At 47.0% G+C, this 18,095-nt stretch overlaps 1 protein-coding gene across 2 annotated transcripts in view; it reads right to left on the reverse strand.

Moving 5' to 3' along the window:
* The window catches only part of GPC3 (glypican 3), a 262,973-nt gene that overhangs the window by 69,226 nt on the left and 175,652 nt on the right, over positions 1 to 18,095 (reverse strand). For both annotated transcript variants that reach the window (XM_075008006.1, XM_075008007.1), the window contains exon 6: positions 12,531 to 12,651. In XM_075008006.1, the coding sequence (XP_074864107.1) occupies positions 12,531 to 12,651 (121 nt within the window). The remainder of the gene's footprint in view (positions 1 to 12,530; positions 12,652 to 18,095) is intronic.

An 18,095-nucleotide genomic window follows, 5' to 3' on the forward strand; every position in this document is an offset into this window, starting at 1 on the left:
TTGTCCCTAGCACAAGAAGCCCTCCTAGGCAAAGTAGACAGATATTTTTAGAAGAACTTCCAATCTCATTTTCACCATAGTTATCTTCCTTCCAGCACCTAAGCTGCACAGTGGACACCCTAAAGATGGCTGGGTTTCTTTCCAGGAAAGTGATCGCTCCAAACATATATTCTTAGGGAAGCATTTTTGGATCATTCAGGATGAAAGGCATCATCTAAATGTAAATAACGAATAGCTACAACAAATTAATACCAGCCCATGTCACTAGACAGAATCCAGAAGGTGGACTCATCTCTTTGACGGTCACTGCTAGCATCTGGAAAGGACATGGGGGGATGTGCCAAAGAAGGAGACATATTAACGTCTTTGGGACAGGAAAAACAGGAATTTGCCTCATTCTAGTCCCCAGCTGACCAGACAATAAATCAGAACAATGGACACATTGCATGAATGAGATGTACAACTCACCCATTCAAAATCTGTGAATGAACCACAAGCCTTTAGAGGAGGGAATAGGTCTGTTCTGTTGCAGTTTGAGACTGTCGTACCAGTCACTAGAGACTGATACACAGCCATGATAAATGCTGCAGCTCTAACTGAGGGTGTGGCAAAAGGCCGTTCTGGAGCAGACGCTCACTGGTTTTATCCCTGAGGCCACAAATATGAAGTTAGCTGCCAGCTGGGCTGTGTATGTGTGTGGTTACAGATCATTATGTTCTCTCTCCTACTCAGATTTACCAGAAAACCTACCACATTTTAAAATGAAGACATACAGCTCATGCCTCTAACCCACTTCATTTTGTAAGCAGCTATTAGCACCAATCTTCCTGTCTCGATGCACAGAGAGGATTCCCCTCCATCTCCAACCCCTGACCTTAAACTCTGGCTCATCTTTGGGGGTAGCTTTGCCATGTGACACTCCTAGTTCGGGACTGTCCTCAGGGCTCCCCCTAATTTTTTCCATCCATGGGCGGAATAAATTAGGTTATGTGGCACCATCCATAGAAATACTTGCTGCTAATCAGTTGGCGGGCACTGGAATCTCTCCTGGGCAACAGCCCCAGTGCTCAGTTTACAGGGAACACAGGTTGTCATTCTCCTGACCCTGGGGCGGTCCCTCAGTTTTGCCAGAACTGAAGATGTATCACTTGATGATTGCCTATTCTATTTACTCTCTCTTGGGCATTGGCCACCATCGGAAGACAGGATACTGAGCTAGTTGGATCTTTGGTTTGACCCAGTATGGCCAGTCATATATTCTTAAATATTGCAGTCTCCTAGTGCAAAACCTGGAGGCAGCAATTTAGGACCTGCAGGTGAATTCTGCCCCGCCTGCTGAGAAAAGAGCTTTTCCTGCCTTATCCCTTGTGAAGCTGCTGTGAGGCTAGTTGTTAGAGTAACGGATTGCAATAACTGGCTCATATGCAATCAAGTTATTTAAAATCAGATTGACTTGCAGGTCAGAAAGCAATGCAGGCCCACAGGGATACACTGTCACACTCCACGCCCAGCACCAAAATATTCAGTCACCAGAGCTGGTCAACACATACAGTTTGGCCGAATTTGGAAAAATTTCAGCATACCTCCATTTTTAACCAACTCTAGAAGTAGCTGATATTTGATCGTTTTGACTACATTTTCATGTTTACAAAGAAATGGTTACAAATCTTCCACAACGTGTGTTAGTGAGCTTTCCTCAGCCGCATCTGCCCATACCATTTCTAAGGAAAGCCAGAATTGACTGAAACAACATCCTGTTTAGGGATAAAAATAATGTGTCTCCCCCCCACTCCCTGGCATGCTCAAAGCAGCACCAAAAATAGTTGCCTATCCCATTTTCTTTTTCGAATATGTATTTATCATTTGGGAGGCTACCCATCACATGAACCACCTGATACATTATCAGTGAGAGCTTTCTCATAGATTATGAGGACTAGACACACAGCAAGAATCTGTTTGATATGATTGATTGGGCCCACAGTAACCAATTGGACATCTACACATCCAGTTGTTGGTGGGATTTGTGCTGTAACAACAATTCCAAGTTTATTTCCTTCATAACAGGATAAAGTTGAGCTACATTTACAGGATATCTGGTGTTTGTTTTCCAGAGCTTTTGTGCATCAGCTGCATGTTTTGATGCAAAGAAAATTAATCCAATTTAAAAGATATTTTTTCAAATGATTCCCATTGAATTGTTTTAAGCACTCTCTGCAGGACGCACCTGACTCTGTATGAGCAGCAATTAAGCACTACAGCTGATATTAGAATCGAAAGCACAAAAATAAGAGGTTTTTGCCTCTCCTCATGCTATTATCTAGTGACAGAGCAATACAGATTAATGGCTATAGTAAGAGGAAATGGCTTAACTAGTCAAATGTTAACATATCAGACTTACCATCAGGTGAAATCCTGGCCCCATGGAAGTCAATGACAAAATGCTGACTGATTTCCATGAGGCTGGGATCTCTCCCCTTGTGTTGATGGCCTTAACCCCATAAAAACTGATTTTATTATATCTCAAAGAGCAGCTTCCTGAGCCCACTGGCTTACTGAAACATTGGTTTTACCATGAAAATGAACTGAGATTTGTTTGGTATCCTCGAAGTGATCATTAATCCAAAGGTTTGGTCTGATCCTAAGCTACAGTAAAATGAATGAATGTGTGATTCACAAGAACAGGTGCAATGGGGCATCTACCACACACAAGGCCTGTTAACCTCATAGGCTGCCCCCAAAAGAACGCCAGGGATGGTGGCTCAGGAAACCCACCTCAGGGCAGAGCTGGGATAGACTTAGAAAGAGAGGAAGTCGGTGGTAAGACAAGGCTGATGGGAGGAGTGGTGCAGTCACTCCCTAGAGAGGAGGGGAGTTGCTTAGGTGCAAAGAGGTGGTCAAGGGGTAAGCAAGTCAGTTCTGGAACCCTGCCTTGTACTACAGACCTGGCAAGAACCCAAGAAGGTGTGAGGTAGCCAAGGGGATTGGCAAAAGGCAGGGGAATCATCTGGGGAGGGCAAGAGGGGACAGCAGTGACCTCCCCTCCCAAGAACCCTGCCACTGCGGGATATTGGCTCCTGCCTCCTCTCCACCGAGGAGGATGAGTAATGTAGGACACTTCCTTTATGCATCTCTGGCTCTGCTATTTCTCTGAGGCTCCCCTTCGTGCCTGCCCCCAGCCACACTGATTGAAAAACTATTTCACTCTTCTCTCTCCTCTTCCCCCAAGGCTGGCTATTCTTTGCTCTATCACCTAGGAATGTTTTATTGTTAAGAGTAGCAGAGTTAAAGAATGGCCATCTGCTGGGATCTTTCCCTGCTGTCAGTCAAGAAACAAACGAGCCATCACACCACAGACATTGCTTAAATTACCCTTAAAACCTCCCTATTTTTTCCAACCCTCTAATTTTTTTTGTGGCAGGGTATGACAGTCGCCCAGGATAGGCCCTTCTTCCATTTACTTCCACTTTGCCCTTGCCTTTCCTTTCCAATGTGCTGAGTCAGATACCAGTTTGGGCCCAGAGTGTAACACACAAATGTTGATTCCTCAGCAGGGGAGCCAATGCACTTTTGAATTCTAAGGACTTTTTCCCAGAACACCGCCACTGCCGGTCACTGTGCAGAGATAACAAATCCTTGCCCTAAGCAGCCAGCCATTTTATAGCTGTGTGTCTCCTGTACTAGCCTTCTCCTCCAGCAGGGAAGTAACCTTGGCTCCTGTTTACTTTTTAATATTTCTGGGGGGAGCAGAGTCCCTCGCATGTGAGTACCTCCAGCGAAGGTCACAGAGGTGATGTTTATACTCTCAAATCCTTAGAGAACACTAGGCTTGGAACCTCCTGCCAATCCTTTGTATCTATTCATAACTAGGGGTGAAAGTACCAAATTTCTTACAGGTAATGTACTATGACAACCTATCCCCCAACCTGGTGGGGTGGGGCATTGCGATAAAACAGTGCCTGTAAGAAATGTAAGTGTTAGGGGGGAGTGCAGCAGTTCAGGGCAGAGGGCTATGGGGAGTGAGTTTTGTCTTGTTCACCAATATTGGGGTCATGTGTACTTGTTCACCATGGCACCGCACCCATCAGTTATGAACAGAGGTGTTTTTAAAGCAGTTGTGCAAGCACGCACCCCCAGAGAGAAGGAGAGAGCCCAGCCACCCACCCACCCACACATACACAAGAGGGGAGCCCAGCCCCACGCACACACACCCAGAGGCAAAGGGGGAGCCCAGCCACACACACACACACACACACACATATACAGGGAAGGGGGGAACCCAGCCCCCCCCCCACACACACACAGAGGGAAGGGGAGAGCCCAGCCACATGCACACTGTGACAGCGGGGATCAAGAGGGGAAATTGCCCCCGTCCAGCCCTTCATGGGTGACTGGAGTCTGTCACACAGAGCAGTTCACAGGGCCAGGAGCAGCACTGTGCCTCTGCCATTCCCCCAGTTTGGGATGGGGCCTGACAGCAGAGTGCCCTCAGACCTACCCCTTCCAGGGGCGTGGAGCTGGGCCTTCTCGCACCTCGCATTTGGGACCTGAGCAGACTGTGGTTGCAAGACACAGGGTCTCTGGGCTGCAGCCTGATGTAGCTGGCAGACCAGGATTCTCCTGCTGGCCATTGGGAAAGCAGCAGAGGGGGAAGCGGATTGGCAGGTGGCCTGAGAGGGTAGCCAGACTGGGTGGTCAGTGGGCCTGGAAGTGGAGGTGTATAGTGACCTGGCTAGAGGGCTGCATCATGCAGGGGCAGCCCCCTGTGTCCACAGAGGCAGAGTCCAAAGAGTGAGCAACAGAAAGAGCGGGGCATCAGATCCATGGAGAGCTAGTCCACAGAGGAGCACCAAGGAGGCCCCAGCAGCAAGTGGCTAACGCCACGACAAGGGGAGATCGCAAATTCTGGTGAAAACCTTGTGAGACTTTTCTTTCTTGCCTTGGGGCTTTGTTTTTAAACACAGGGCTGTCCCTCTTCGGGGCTCTCCCGGCACTTTCTGAAGCTCATCCTGAGGGGACGCACTAATAGTAGGATGCCCACCCATCTTGTTTTTCCCAGGACAGCCCCTCACTTAAGCTGTCTCATGGGCATCCCAACTTTTTTTTAAGAAAATGGGCTAATGGTCCCATAATTTATGGGGATCCTGTTCCCTGACACGCAGTTCTCAAGGCAGCCATCCCCACTGCCAGGGAGCTCCTCCACTGGGCGGCTCGCCATTTCCCGGCACCCCATGGGGGCAGCCCCCACTGCCAATGAGCTCTGCTATGGGGCAGCCTCTTCATTCCCTGGCGCCCCCTGCTGTGAGGTTGCGGAGCCCCTATCCCCCACTCCCCCCTCATCAGGAGGCTGCAGAGCCCCCATCCCTTGTGCCCCACTCTCGAGCAGTACCCCCATCGCCAACGAGCCCTGACATGGGCCAGTAGCCCCCCATCCCTGTGGGCCAGTGTCCCGTATCTGCCATAGGGCCATGTGGTCACCCTAACTCAGAGGCTATGTCCTTCACCTATTAAAAACCACATCTGCATTCTCATGATGTATAAAACTCCGGGCGTGACAATGGTTCAACATGTTTTGGGATTTTATGGCAAAAATCTCACGTTTCTTTCTTTCCAAAACCTCTGGCCAATCTGGGCAAGAAATATATGATCTGTGGCCGAATCCTGCACTGACTGAAGCTGATGGGATTTTTGCCATAGACTTTAATGACTGCAGAAGTGGGTTCCTCCCTGGTCTTCTCTCCCTCTCACTGTTATAGGGTTAAAGTCACATTTGTATAGGGGGCCAGTATGAAGAATAAGCAGCACTAAAATCCTATTTTATGTGCTAAACAGGACTTCAGCAGTGCTAAGATCTCAGATCAGCATGGTGGGGGGGGGGGGGGAGATTTCACTACAAGTGAATGTTTTTGTTTGGTTTTTGTTTTTTAAAAAGACTGCAGCACCACAGCCTCGTATTACTTTTTCCATGGAATTTGTACTATTCTGTAGACTTCAGATTGGAAATACCTCAAATTCCAGAGCACACAACTGCTACAAGCTCTCTATGATCCTATATATGTATGGGAAGATTGTAAATACAACAGTCAAGTAACCTAATTTTCAATCCATTGACTAGAAGGGCAGAGGCAGATTATTGCTTAGCCAATAATAGTTTTAAAAAAATCAATTCAATTAACTCAAGGGTGATATGTGATACAAGGGAAAATAACCCTCTCTGCATGACCTATTCTGGAAGTGTTCTCACACTGAACCCAATAAAGCCAGTATGTTTGCAGACATGGGGCAATAAATATTTCATATAAGCCTATGAGAAGGAAATACCCAAGGAAAGACCACTTTTGGAATTAAAAAAGAGATAGACTCAAACTTAATTTTGTTTTAGTTAGCCTGTGTCGCATGTTCCCTAATTTAACTGGCCTAGCGGATCTCTTCTAATTGCTGCTTGCAATACACAGTCAAACTGTGAGCGAATATTTACAATGGTGTATTAACACCAGCCAGTGAATGGCTTCTCAGTCACAAAAGGAGAATTTAGTTAGTCTTTATAAACCAACCCCAGATTTGGTGGAACTATGGATTATTTCATGCAGCAGAAAAAGGAATTAGCTAATACATTCCAAAGCACATTTATCATTTAAAAAAAAATCTTCTGTTATTTTATTGAATAGCCGTAAAAATAAATAATTGTGATGTCTAGTTGTTTTCAACAGCATGTGGTTTTAATATTTTAATTGCTACAAACTGTTTCAGAATGCTGCCCAAAAAGGCATGCCCAAATAATTGTTTTGTTTATTACATTTCTTGGGAGGATTTGATAAATTGTATTCTGTATATGCAGCAGTTTGACTATTATAAATATGTTTCAAACCTGGAAAATCAGCAAGGAGGAACTAATTTTGTTATATGCTGTTAAATATTATATGGTCACTGATAAATACTGGGGATAATTTATTTTAAAATCATGCAGTTTGTACCTCTTGCAAATGACTATGCTATCATATGGTTACCAAATTAAAATGCAATGTAAGAAGGAGATATGGCAACGCCTCATACAAGTCATCAGGAGGGAATTTCATCAAATCTGTCTCAGTTTCCAGCTTTCCGAAGCAGAGAAAACATTTCTGAAAGACCTGTGAAATCCACAGGGTCTCCCATAACACATGCAATAAGACGCCTGCTTGAAACTATTTACTGGCATTACCCAATACAGTTGTTTTAACATAGTCACACTCCTCCCTGCTAAATACCGTCTTCTGCATGTGCAATGCAACAGGTCACCCACAGACACCTGGCATGCATGTTGCTCACTGCAGGAATACTGTAATGATACTCCACTGAAGAGCTGCTGTTACTTCAGGAAATTACAGTGTCCCTAGGTAGTGCTAAGTGCATCCCGCCCTTTTATCCCGAGCAGCGTCATGACACCTTCCAGCCCTTGTAAGGAGAGCAGCAATCTCTGGTCACTGTATTTGCTAGTTTCCTGTCTGCTGAAAGTGAGGAGCTCAGACTCGGTCTGTTTCTCATCTGACTTCCTTTGCCTGCAGACTTGTTAAATGTTCAGCAAATGCATGGCTGCCCCGTTTTTCTGTGTCCCACCACAGCATATGGCCAGTGATGTATTCCCAGCCACTAAATCAGTAAGTTCCTACTTTACATGAAGTCAGGGGTTGGAAGGAAGCTAGCACACACTTTGGTAGGTCCCTTGGAATTTAGGCATTCCAATACAGGATGGAAGGGCATGTAGGTACAGAGATGTGATACAGTTTCCAAGCCTGCTTGGTTTACATTAGATTCAATATCATAGCCTTTTGGTCACTTTCCACATGAATGTAGCCTTGGTAGTGACTGCTCTCAGCAAGTGGTGAATACACAATCATAGTCAATCGAAGTACCTTTAAACACACCTGTTTAACCTTCAGTTCCTGTTCTGCAAACTCATGATGTGTATTGTGTTACCGTGCTGCCTTTCATCTTTACTGGCCTGATTTTCCACTTCTACAATGCTGAGTTTTACTGCCTCCTGCACGTCCAAATTTTGACTCTGGTCCAACCTTGAAACTGGACCAGGGCCTTAAGCTGGACATAGGAAAAAAGACCTGAAGGTTTCACTTTGTAAAACAAGCATATGCCTCGAAATCATACAGTCTCCTTGTGTTCTAGGGAATCAATCAAAGTTAAGTTCCCAGGGTTTGTGAAAGCCCATTGCCAGGACTGTGATTCCCAAATGGGTTTCCTTCAAGAGCTTAGATGGCTATTATATTTCTGGCCAGAGAATATGCAATATGATAAAAACACAGTCCCTCACCATGTAATAAATTATGGATCATTTGATGTACAAACCAAAGAGCTGTCAAACTACTATATAGTTGAAATATTTTCAATGAGTCCTGCACTCCAGCGTCCGGAAATTTAAAATATGTTTCCAGGCCTCTCAATTTTCTAATGATGTATCTTGCCCACTCATTTTCCTTTTCGGGGTTTCATTCCAAGTCTTACCAAGTATTGGTTCAAAATACTTTCAGAAATGAGGGGAGAGGCCATTAACTAAGCCTCTGAGTGGTCCAGTTGTTAAGCTGCTGCCCTTAGACTTAGGAGAGTTGGGTTCGAGTCCCCACTCTGCTAGAAAGTCCCTGAGGAACCACAGGCCAGTGATCTAGCCTTGCTGTACCTCAGTTCCTCAACTGTGTAACAGGAACAGCAGCAGCCCTCTTACCTGCTTCCCCTGGTGCTGTGAGGAAATAAAAATAGAGACCAATTATAACTCATTTCCCTGAGCAAGACCTCTGGCTTCCCAAATGTTATAACACTAACATTGATGAACAAGCTATCCACACTTCTGGGAACAGAGCTAAAAAACCTGTACCACAGCTTGGTCTATGGACAACAGAATCTAAAAAATCCCAGGGCCAATATGATGACAATCATAAACCAGCTCAAATCACACATTAAAAAAAAACAAAAACCCAGCTTGGCATATCAATCTTATTATTAGGAATCATGCTGCAGAAAAAGGCATTCGCTCCCCAAAAAAATCTGACCTGAAATGTTAAACGTACACAAACTGCTGTATATTTTATTTTTAAAAGACCATCAAACCAACCCTAATAAACTCAGACCTTTACTTCCCCTTTTGTAGAGTGTTAAGGTGCTGTTTTCCTACTACCACTGGACGATCCACTCTGGTGTAAGAGTGAGGTCCACCTGAATGCTTGGAAACCAAGCAGGTTCTACAATACATAATGCAACCGGGGGGTGGGAGGGTGCTTTATACGCCAAAGCTACAAAGGCATGTATTTAGATTCAGATGGAGAACATTGTTTGATTAATGAGTGACAGAACTACACAATTGAGTCACCAAATCTGAACAAGCTCCAGAGAATTCTGGAACTCTGGCATGCTTGTGGTAAAGGGTTCATTTTTCGTATTCAGAAGAGCATATGATCAGTAAAGCCTAAACCCTTGTAAAACCTACATTACACCTAACAGCCATTTCCAAGTGTTAAAGAAAATGTTTTGGACCTCAACTAACTGGAAACTGAGTCTGCTTCTGTCTCTGGAACCAGAGCCGTGTCTCCTCTGATCCCAATGAGGGACTGCGAACCATTTGACAGACATTGTTGCTATCTGCTGGATACCTAAAGAGATTGCATTTCAGAAACCTGAGCCCGAAGGACAGATCACTGAAAAGTATTCTTGTTGCCCCGCTTCTCCAACAGACCCTGAAAGCCTGAAGGAAACTCTTTGAAAAGATGCTCTTCGTCTGAGCAGAGCAGATAAGCTACTTTTCATCTCTCTCCATTTTGAGAGTCCACACTGCATTCTGCCTCAGAAGCCAACACCTCCAGAACATGACTGTGAATCAACCAGAACTGTTACTTTTCACTTCTCCTCCACTTTGGAAGCCCATTGTGCAGTCTGGATGTGAACGAGACAGGCAAACTTTCCCGGGCCAAGGAATGAAGCTCAGTGGCGAGAGTCAAGCCCCAAAGTCCCAAGTCTAAGAAAGATCCAAATCTTCTTTTACCTGGATGTGAGCCATTTACTGTGACAATGTATTTGGCATGAATTGTGCTTTATAACTCGTTCTCGGGTATTATTTTTTGCTTTCAAACTATTTTCTTCTAAACTCTTTTCCAACAACAAATGGCCTTTCCCCAAAAGTTAACATTTTCCACAGTAGTGTTTGATTTTTTTCAAAACTTTCACATTCTATATATACACATAAATAAATTTAAAAATACCCATAGTTGAACGACATAATGTTAAAGCTGCAGACTTTGGCTGCCATCTGCTGGTCTGCTAAAAGCATTGGTAAGTGGCCATCCTGCAATCAGCTCATTTTTAAACACTTCCCACGCTTCCTTTTTCTCAATTTCTTTTTTTCAGTTGCAAAACTGGGAAATGTGAGAGTTCTTTTATTTTGGATTTTTAAAAAAAATATGAGAGCTTTACCACAATACAGTTCAGTTCAACTGAGTTATTTACCTTATCTCTCCCAGGAATCTGAGCTTCCCTGCAGCCTAGACTGATCAGCAAAAGGCCTGATGGACCCAATCTGCCAGCCAGCATTGCAAAAGCATTTTATGTCAGCAATTTCCAGCACAGGCCTAACCATGTTTTTGTTCTGTGTGGCTTCCTCAGTGTGAATAGTGAAATACTGAACCCAGCTGAAACCTGCCTTCTTCGCTGCTTAGCAGCGAGCTGTTTATGCCTTTTTCTCCTGGTACTGTACAGTACTGCAAGGTGGCAGGTATATGTAAAGGAAAACTGGGCCTGGGCCCCAGCTTTATTCTGCTAATGTGCGCCAGAAGCCAAGGTGAAAGTAAGGGTGTGAGCCACACTGTGCTGCTCCAGGAAGAGCTGGCTGGGGCACTCTGATGCAGGAGGAGTTGTGTCACGCTTCTGAATGGACTCCAGGAGCTCTCCTGCAGGCTGCCTCACTCAACAGCCAGCAAGCGAAGGGGGGTGGTGGGGGTGCACCCCACACTGGTACAGGACTGCCCCCAGACCTGAGCGCCTCCCAGGGCACCAAAGCCCCCTGACTCCTACCAACACTGGTTGTCGCTTGCTGTTCCCCTTCTATCACTGTCCAGGAGAGAGGGAAAGCTGCCTGCTCCTTACCTCCTGTGTGAGTGTAACAGGTGCATCTTGGGGACCTGACCACTTAAGCCAGGGAATGCTGTGAACACAGTTCCCTGGGGTTCACTGGAGCAGAAAAGAAAAGGTCATCAGCAAACCAGTTCCGCTAGGAACTTCAGAAAGGGCAAAACCACCCCCCAGGCCAGCCTGGAACGGTGGGTTTTCCTGACTGAGTTTTATTTTAAAACCTCATTCGCTTCTGAAAGCTTATGAAGACATTCGCCCTGCTCTCAGGCTAATTGTGGTAACTCAGCCATATCACAGGGCACATTATAACTTGGTTCTTTGTACCCACAACAGTCTGTGCCTGGAAAGAGTAGTAAAGGCTGAAACCCCCCAAAGGCGACGTTTTAAACCACCACTCAACACGCCCCACTGGCACCACAGGACTGAGAGCAGAGCTCTTAGGTGGCCTGCTCTGAGGGAAGGCAGAGAGCTGAGAAACCATTAGACCAGAACACCAGGAGAGACCATAAGAAGGTTATATAGTCATCTTAAGGAAAACCAGCCCAGGACCTAACCCTGAGCTTCTGGGCATTGGACTGGTGGTGGTGGTCCCCAGGACATGTTCTCCTCAACCCGCTACCTCAAGGCAGAGCCAATGGCAACAAAGTGGGGAAACAGCCAATAACTAATGGAACCATATTGCTTCTATCAGTGCTGGAGAGACAGAGACACTGAGTCAGCCCTTCTGAGGCATGCTGTTCTCTGTGCGTCCCCGCGGAGGAGACAGAGCTAGCTGGCTAGGCATTTCACACAACCTGGGGTCTCACACGCCTGACGTCAGCTCCTATGCCGTGTTCTCATTCAGGACCAGCAGAGGAGGTGGGAAGGGACGTGGCCTAGAACATCTCACCCCAGGTGGCGGGTGGTGCGATGGTGACCACTGCCTGCTGGTAAAGGTGGGTGCAACCCAGGGACTACAGGGAGACAGCAGAGGCCTGTCCTGACAGTGGCAATGGATACAGCCTCCCCATTCAATGGGCACACACTGCCGACAATTCCTCCTTACACTGCCAAGGGGGCACCATGCATTCTCCACCCTGGCACGCAACCTTCATCCTGGACCAGTGTGTCATGACAGAAGGGTGGCCAGGCTAACCCTGAGCAGTGCTGCAAGCCCATGGGCTAGGCCCAGAGCAAGAAGCTGGGCCATGCAGCACAGCAAACAGGGTTGTGGGGTGACTGTGAGGCAGCTGGCCCTCGGCCCATGCTCCCTACTGACTTGGTGTGACTCTGGTGAGCAAGAGGCTGGGGCAAAAGGCCATGCTATGCTGAGCCAAGCCACGTGAGTAGGCCCTTCACAGCTTGCCAGGCACTTACCTCACCAAGCAAAGCAGGGCAGATCTGAAACCCGCCCCAGAGCAATCCCCATCCCCTATCCTGGCACCCACCTGATTGATGTGTTTCAGCTTGTCGATGAGCTGGCTGATCACTGGCTCGGGACCCTTCATTTTCATCTCATGGGTGCCAGCTGGCACTTTCCCACTGTTCCTCGCTGCCTGCTGACTGTACCTGCACAAGTGAACACAGGAGACAGCATGGGGCCATTGACCAGAATTGGGAGTAGTTGATTGCTGCATGCCAGCTGCCCTCCCGGCCCAGAGGAAGGCACAGTCCCAGCCCTGGGAGGGAGCGTATGTTCTTATTTCTCTCACCACAGCACCTAGGACCCCAGTCAGGGCCCCAGGCACTACACAAGCACAAGACAAAAGGACAAGCCCTGTCTTGAGGGGCTTCCAACTCTGGTACAAGGAGAAGGATATTCTGTATGGGACGCTGGCAGGCCAGCTGGGTGACAACAGCCAGGCGTCTGATTTAGGTCCAAGTCTGCTGTGGGAACGGTTAACTTAAACATTTAAAAAAAAATCCTCTCTACAAGAAGACCAGAGCAGCAGAAGCAAACAAATACCCCGGGCGCTGGCAGCACAGGCAGGGCAGAGGAGGTGGGAAGGCCATGCTGACACAAGGCTGGACCAGGACAGAGAACCAGAGAGTGGAGGAGGTAGGTAGGACCTAAGGAGGCAACCATATGCAATGCAAAGGGGGAGCCAGTGAAGGATTTGTAGAAGGGGTGGCTGGTGCCAGGGCGGGTTGGAACAGCTGCAGCCAGTGCAGGTTGCCACATCTGAGGTGCACGTTGGGAGCTGAGGGAGGAGGACATTGTGGCAAGATGGGTGGTGGGGAGTCCCGGATGAGAGGTCAGCTGTGGGGATGGAGCGCACAGGCCAGGGGCTGGCCGTAGTATGGAGGCAGCAGCAGCAAGGTTTGGACACAAGCCTGATGAGAAGGAACGGCGTCCAAGGTGACACCAGGCCACAGCAGTGAGATGTTCTGCTGGGAGTGGCAGGAGTCGGCGCAAGGCTTCAGACCAGGCCAAACCCAAACCCAAACCCAAACCCAGACGCCTGGTCCAAGTTAAGCTTTATGTGAGCAGCATGGCAACCGCAGTCTGATCTCAGTTCCCCCAGGGCAGACAGTGCTCCTGTTACCTGGGAGTCCCCAGCTGAGATCAGGTCCCCACAGTGGCCAGAGCTGTGCAGGTACATAGTGACTGCAAGAGGCAGACAGGCACGTTCTGGTAGCTAGCCCTTGCCACTACAGCCGCACTGCTATTTTTAACACGCTAGTTTGCATGTCTGGATAACCAGGCCAGGAGGCTCCCTTGCAGGTGCAGCAATGACATTTCCTGTCATGCTGAACTGCTCACAGCCAGAACAGACAAAGGGTGGATGAAAGGATGTATTACTGTGACTACTGAGTCCATTTTACAGATGGGGAACTAGGCAGAGAGAGTAAGGTCGTGACTCAAGAACACACTTTGGCTGGATTTTAAAACTGACCTCCACTTAAGTGCCATTTGACTTGAAGCTCAAAGCACGTTGTTAAGTGCTCCCTTCAATCAGACCCTGTGTACCTTGATCAAAGGAACCTGTGAAGAGCCAGGGCAGATCTCCAGACAAAGTATCATTAAAATATCATTTGTCTTTCCTGAGTGACTTTTATTAAAAATAATAAACTGGTGTGTGATTCCTTTGGGATTCTGCACAATGTTAAACAAACAAACGTCCATTTATATTTTGAAAAAAGTCTTCCAGCAGGGCAGTCACAGTGGGCTGTGGCAGAAAGTACAAAACACAGCTACACACACACAAAATAAAGCCCCGATGCAGAACAGCACTTGCACACATGACCAGGGGCTATTTGCCTGATAGAAGATAAGCATGTGCTGAAATGCTTCGTTGGGCTGAGCTCATGATTTCAGCTGAGGTGAAATAACATTTATACGTTTCTAAACTGCCTTCCAACAAAATGCATACTACCTCAGAATCAGTATTCTCAGGGCACCATCTTGTGGAAAGATACATTACTACATGCATAAAACAGTCCTATTATTACACTTCTCTTAAATTCTGGAAAATATCAACAGCACCCCCAATCTCGGAAACTATCTGTCCAGCAACGCTGATGTTGATGAAGAAATCCGCCATCACCGCACCAGTGCGGCTTATGGACGTTTACAGAGGCGAGTCTGATGACCATGAGATCAAGAGGCAGACCAAGATCGATGTCTACGATGCCATAGTCATTCCAATGTTGCTATACGGATCTGAAGCCTGGACTCCCTATAGATGTCATATAAAAGATCTGGAGAAATTCCGTATCTGAGGAGAATACTGGGCATCACATGGAAGGACAGACAGACCAACGTTAGCATCCTGGCAGAGGCTGATGCCTGCAGCACCGTGGCAAAAATCACCCACAGGCGGATACAATTGTCTGGTCGTGTGGTCAGGATGCTGGACACATATCTGCCTAAGCAGATTCTCTATGCTCAGCTGAGGACCGGGGTGAGGTCTCGTAGCAGCCAGCAAAAGTGCTACAGAGATGTCCTAAGAACACCTTGGTAAAGTGCAGCATTCATGCTGATGCCTGGGAGAGGCAGGCAGAGGATGGGGTAACCCAGAGGACCACCATCAATAATGGTGCGCGACACTTTGAGATCAAGCATCATCTCCATGAAGACCAGAGAGCCCAAAATAAGGACTGTGCCCAGGCCTGCATCAGAGCGACTGGTGTTGGTGCCAATGGAGACAGATGTCACATGCAGCTGCTGCCAGAGTGTTCCTAGCCAGAATTGACCTAATTTCTCACTTTCATACTCATCAGTCACAGGTGTCCAAGGGGAAATCTCACTCGACACAAAGGACCCCAAGTGAGAGATTACGCTGCTAAACCTTTGTTCCTACAAGATCCGTGCCACAGGTTGACCATGAAGTGAGCCTCGGAATCTTACTGGAGCATGTGCAACAATCATGTGTGAGCCGGACACGTCTGAAATGAAGAGTCAGTAAGGGATGCAGGACGAACAGCCCTGAAATTCCAGCTTCCCTAGAAAGGGAAGTGGGCACTGTCCTTACAGGAGGTGCTGCTCGCCTGACAGCCATCAACAGCTGGGTCTGCACTCCTGCCCCACAACGCTACTTGCTGAAACTGAAAGGACAGGAAAGCCAAACAGCAAAAACCTCCTGTTTTGTTTTGTTTGCCAGGGTTTTGCTCCTTATTAAGAGATTCCTGCCAGTAACTTCATTTTTGGTCATTCTCTCCATTCAGTGCAGCAGCCGAATGCATTGACTGTTAATTAGCATGAGTGTGGTCATGGTACCACACAAGCAGGACCGGCCTGACCTCATCTTACAGATTTACAGCCAAGGTTTTGTATCAGAATAAAGTGTTTTTGGGGAGCAAGGGCAGCATTTGGTGTGTGCTTAGGTGCCTTGCTGTAGTAGGGCCAAAGAGGACCAGGTTCTTCCCTCGTTACCTTGAGGAAGCATGAGCAGTGAGAAACCAAACTGACCACCGGATTATGTAATGACAGCCACAGAGAGGCACCCAGTGATGGACACAGGCTGTTTCCAACTTAACTCACAGGCCTCTCTGTGGAATTGGAGCAGCTTTGCAGGTGTTTCTGTTCCATACATGAGCAATAGCACTGTTGGCAGTGGCCAAAACTTCTAACTGGCAGAAAGGTTTAAAGTTCCTGAGCTCCAACTGGGTCTCTGCCTCTTGAGACACCAATACTGTACGGGGAGTGTGAGTCCAACCCTCCCTTTTTCTGAGGAGCACACACCCAAAGACCCCTGCCTCTTTGATGAGGTACTATTCAGCATCAAAACTCACCTAGGTGGGCAGCCCCCCATCAACTCACTCCCATCCCCCAGACCTGCTGCCCACTTCATTCTGATTCTGGCTTCATGGATCAATGCCTCCCCCACCCTCCTCACACTTCCTGATGCTGTGATCAGCAATTTTGTGGGAGAGATGAGGGAAGGAGGAGCGAGGATGCTGCAAGCTTGAGGGAAGTAGGGTGATGGGACAAGGTGGAGGAGGGGCTTGGGTGGAAGGGGTGAAGCAGGGGTAGGGCCTGGGGTGGGGCCAAGCCCCTCACTTTGCAAGTCCACACCTGTGGTAACCCTGGTTTCCCTCCCATGGTTCCCTGGTAGGAGGTACTGTTTGTGACAAGGTGATCTCAAAAGGAGAAATGCCACTTTGTTGTAAAGCGTGCTGATAAACGGTTGTCAGTGAAGATAATTAAAGATAATGACACAATGAAAACATTACCTACTTAAAGCCTTGCATGGATTACACAATCCTTTCGTTTGTCAGTCATAAATATTTCCTATTAAACATGTTTAAGGGGTTTTCCCACCCTCCGCATCCAGAAGATCTCACCGTTCCAAACGCTCTGCCAGTCTTGCTCCACTCGCTTTAAATAATGGGATACCCAGCAAGTTTTACCGCCAGATTTTCATTTCAGAGCACGGGAGTTCAGAAAATAAAATGTTTTTCAAACATATGACAATAAATGTAATGGCGTGTTTCCCCTTCCCGCATAATCTGCATTTGCATTGAAATGCAGAGAAACAGCTGAAGCGAACTTGGCTGTGCTAAGTTTGGAAAGAAATCACTGAAGTCTAACATATGATTTACAGAAAATAATCTTGCAAGTTAAACGTAAAGCATTATGTATGAAAGACAAAAATAACCTTTTCATTCACACACCAATTAATTTATGCCTGCCTCCTGCCTACAGAGTAGTCTTTCAAATGCAGCTGTACTTTTTAAGCCTGCTAGAAGGGAACAGAATCCAGTGTATCTGCCTTCTTTCCTTTGATGCGACTCATTGACCTTTACTTTCTTAGGGCCGTGAGTATAACATTCGATAGAATTGGGATGCAATAGAAAGAAGACCTGTAGGAATTAAATATGGAGATACACCTATCTCATACAACTGGAAGGGACCTTGAGAGGTCATCAAGTCCAGTCCCCTACACTCACAGCAGGACCTATCATCATCACTAAGAGATTTTTTTAATCTATTTGCCCCACAAACCTAAATGGCCTCCTCAAGGATTGAGCTCACACCCCTGGCTTTAGCAGGCCAATGATCAAACCACTGAGCTACCCCTCCCTGTGAAAGCTAAGCCATCAACAACCCCCAATTCTACAATATCAAAAGGTGGTCTGCATTGCAGGACCTCTTGTAATCAATGGAGCTGTGTCAATTTGTACCAGCTGGAGCCTTGACCTAGAATCTTTAAAGTGTTCACCCTGGCCTGTGGGTTACAGTACTGCCAGACCTTGAGCAATGCCGGAACTGTCCTTTTCTATTTTGCTTGGTGATATTAATTACCCTGAGTCCCAATCAGCCACATCAAAAGCCTCTTGCAGGGACCTGGAGCACCAAAAAAAATTCTCCTTTCAGAGGTACAGTCCAATTCACCGACCATCACAACAGAGCAAGGGGATGTTCACTGCTCCCACCCAGCCTACCCCTAGACTACGCAAATTTTTCGAATGAAGCTCTTCCAGAAGATCTCTTTCGAAAGAGGGCGTCCACACACAAAAAAGCGGATCGAGAGAGCCATCTGCTCTTTCGAAAGAGAGCGTACACCTAG

Source organism: Carettochelys insculpta, chromosome 13 (genome assembly GCF_033958435.1).
Source record: "Carettochelys insculpta isolate YL-2023 chromosome 13, ASM3395843v1, whole genome shotgun sequence".
NCBI lineage: Eukaryota > Metazoa > Chordata > Testudines > Carettochelyidae > Carettochelys > Carettochelys insculpta.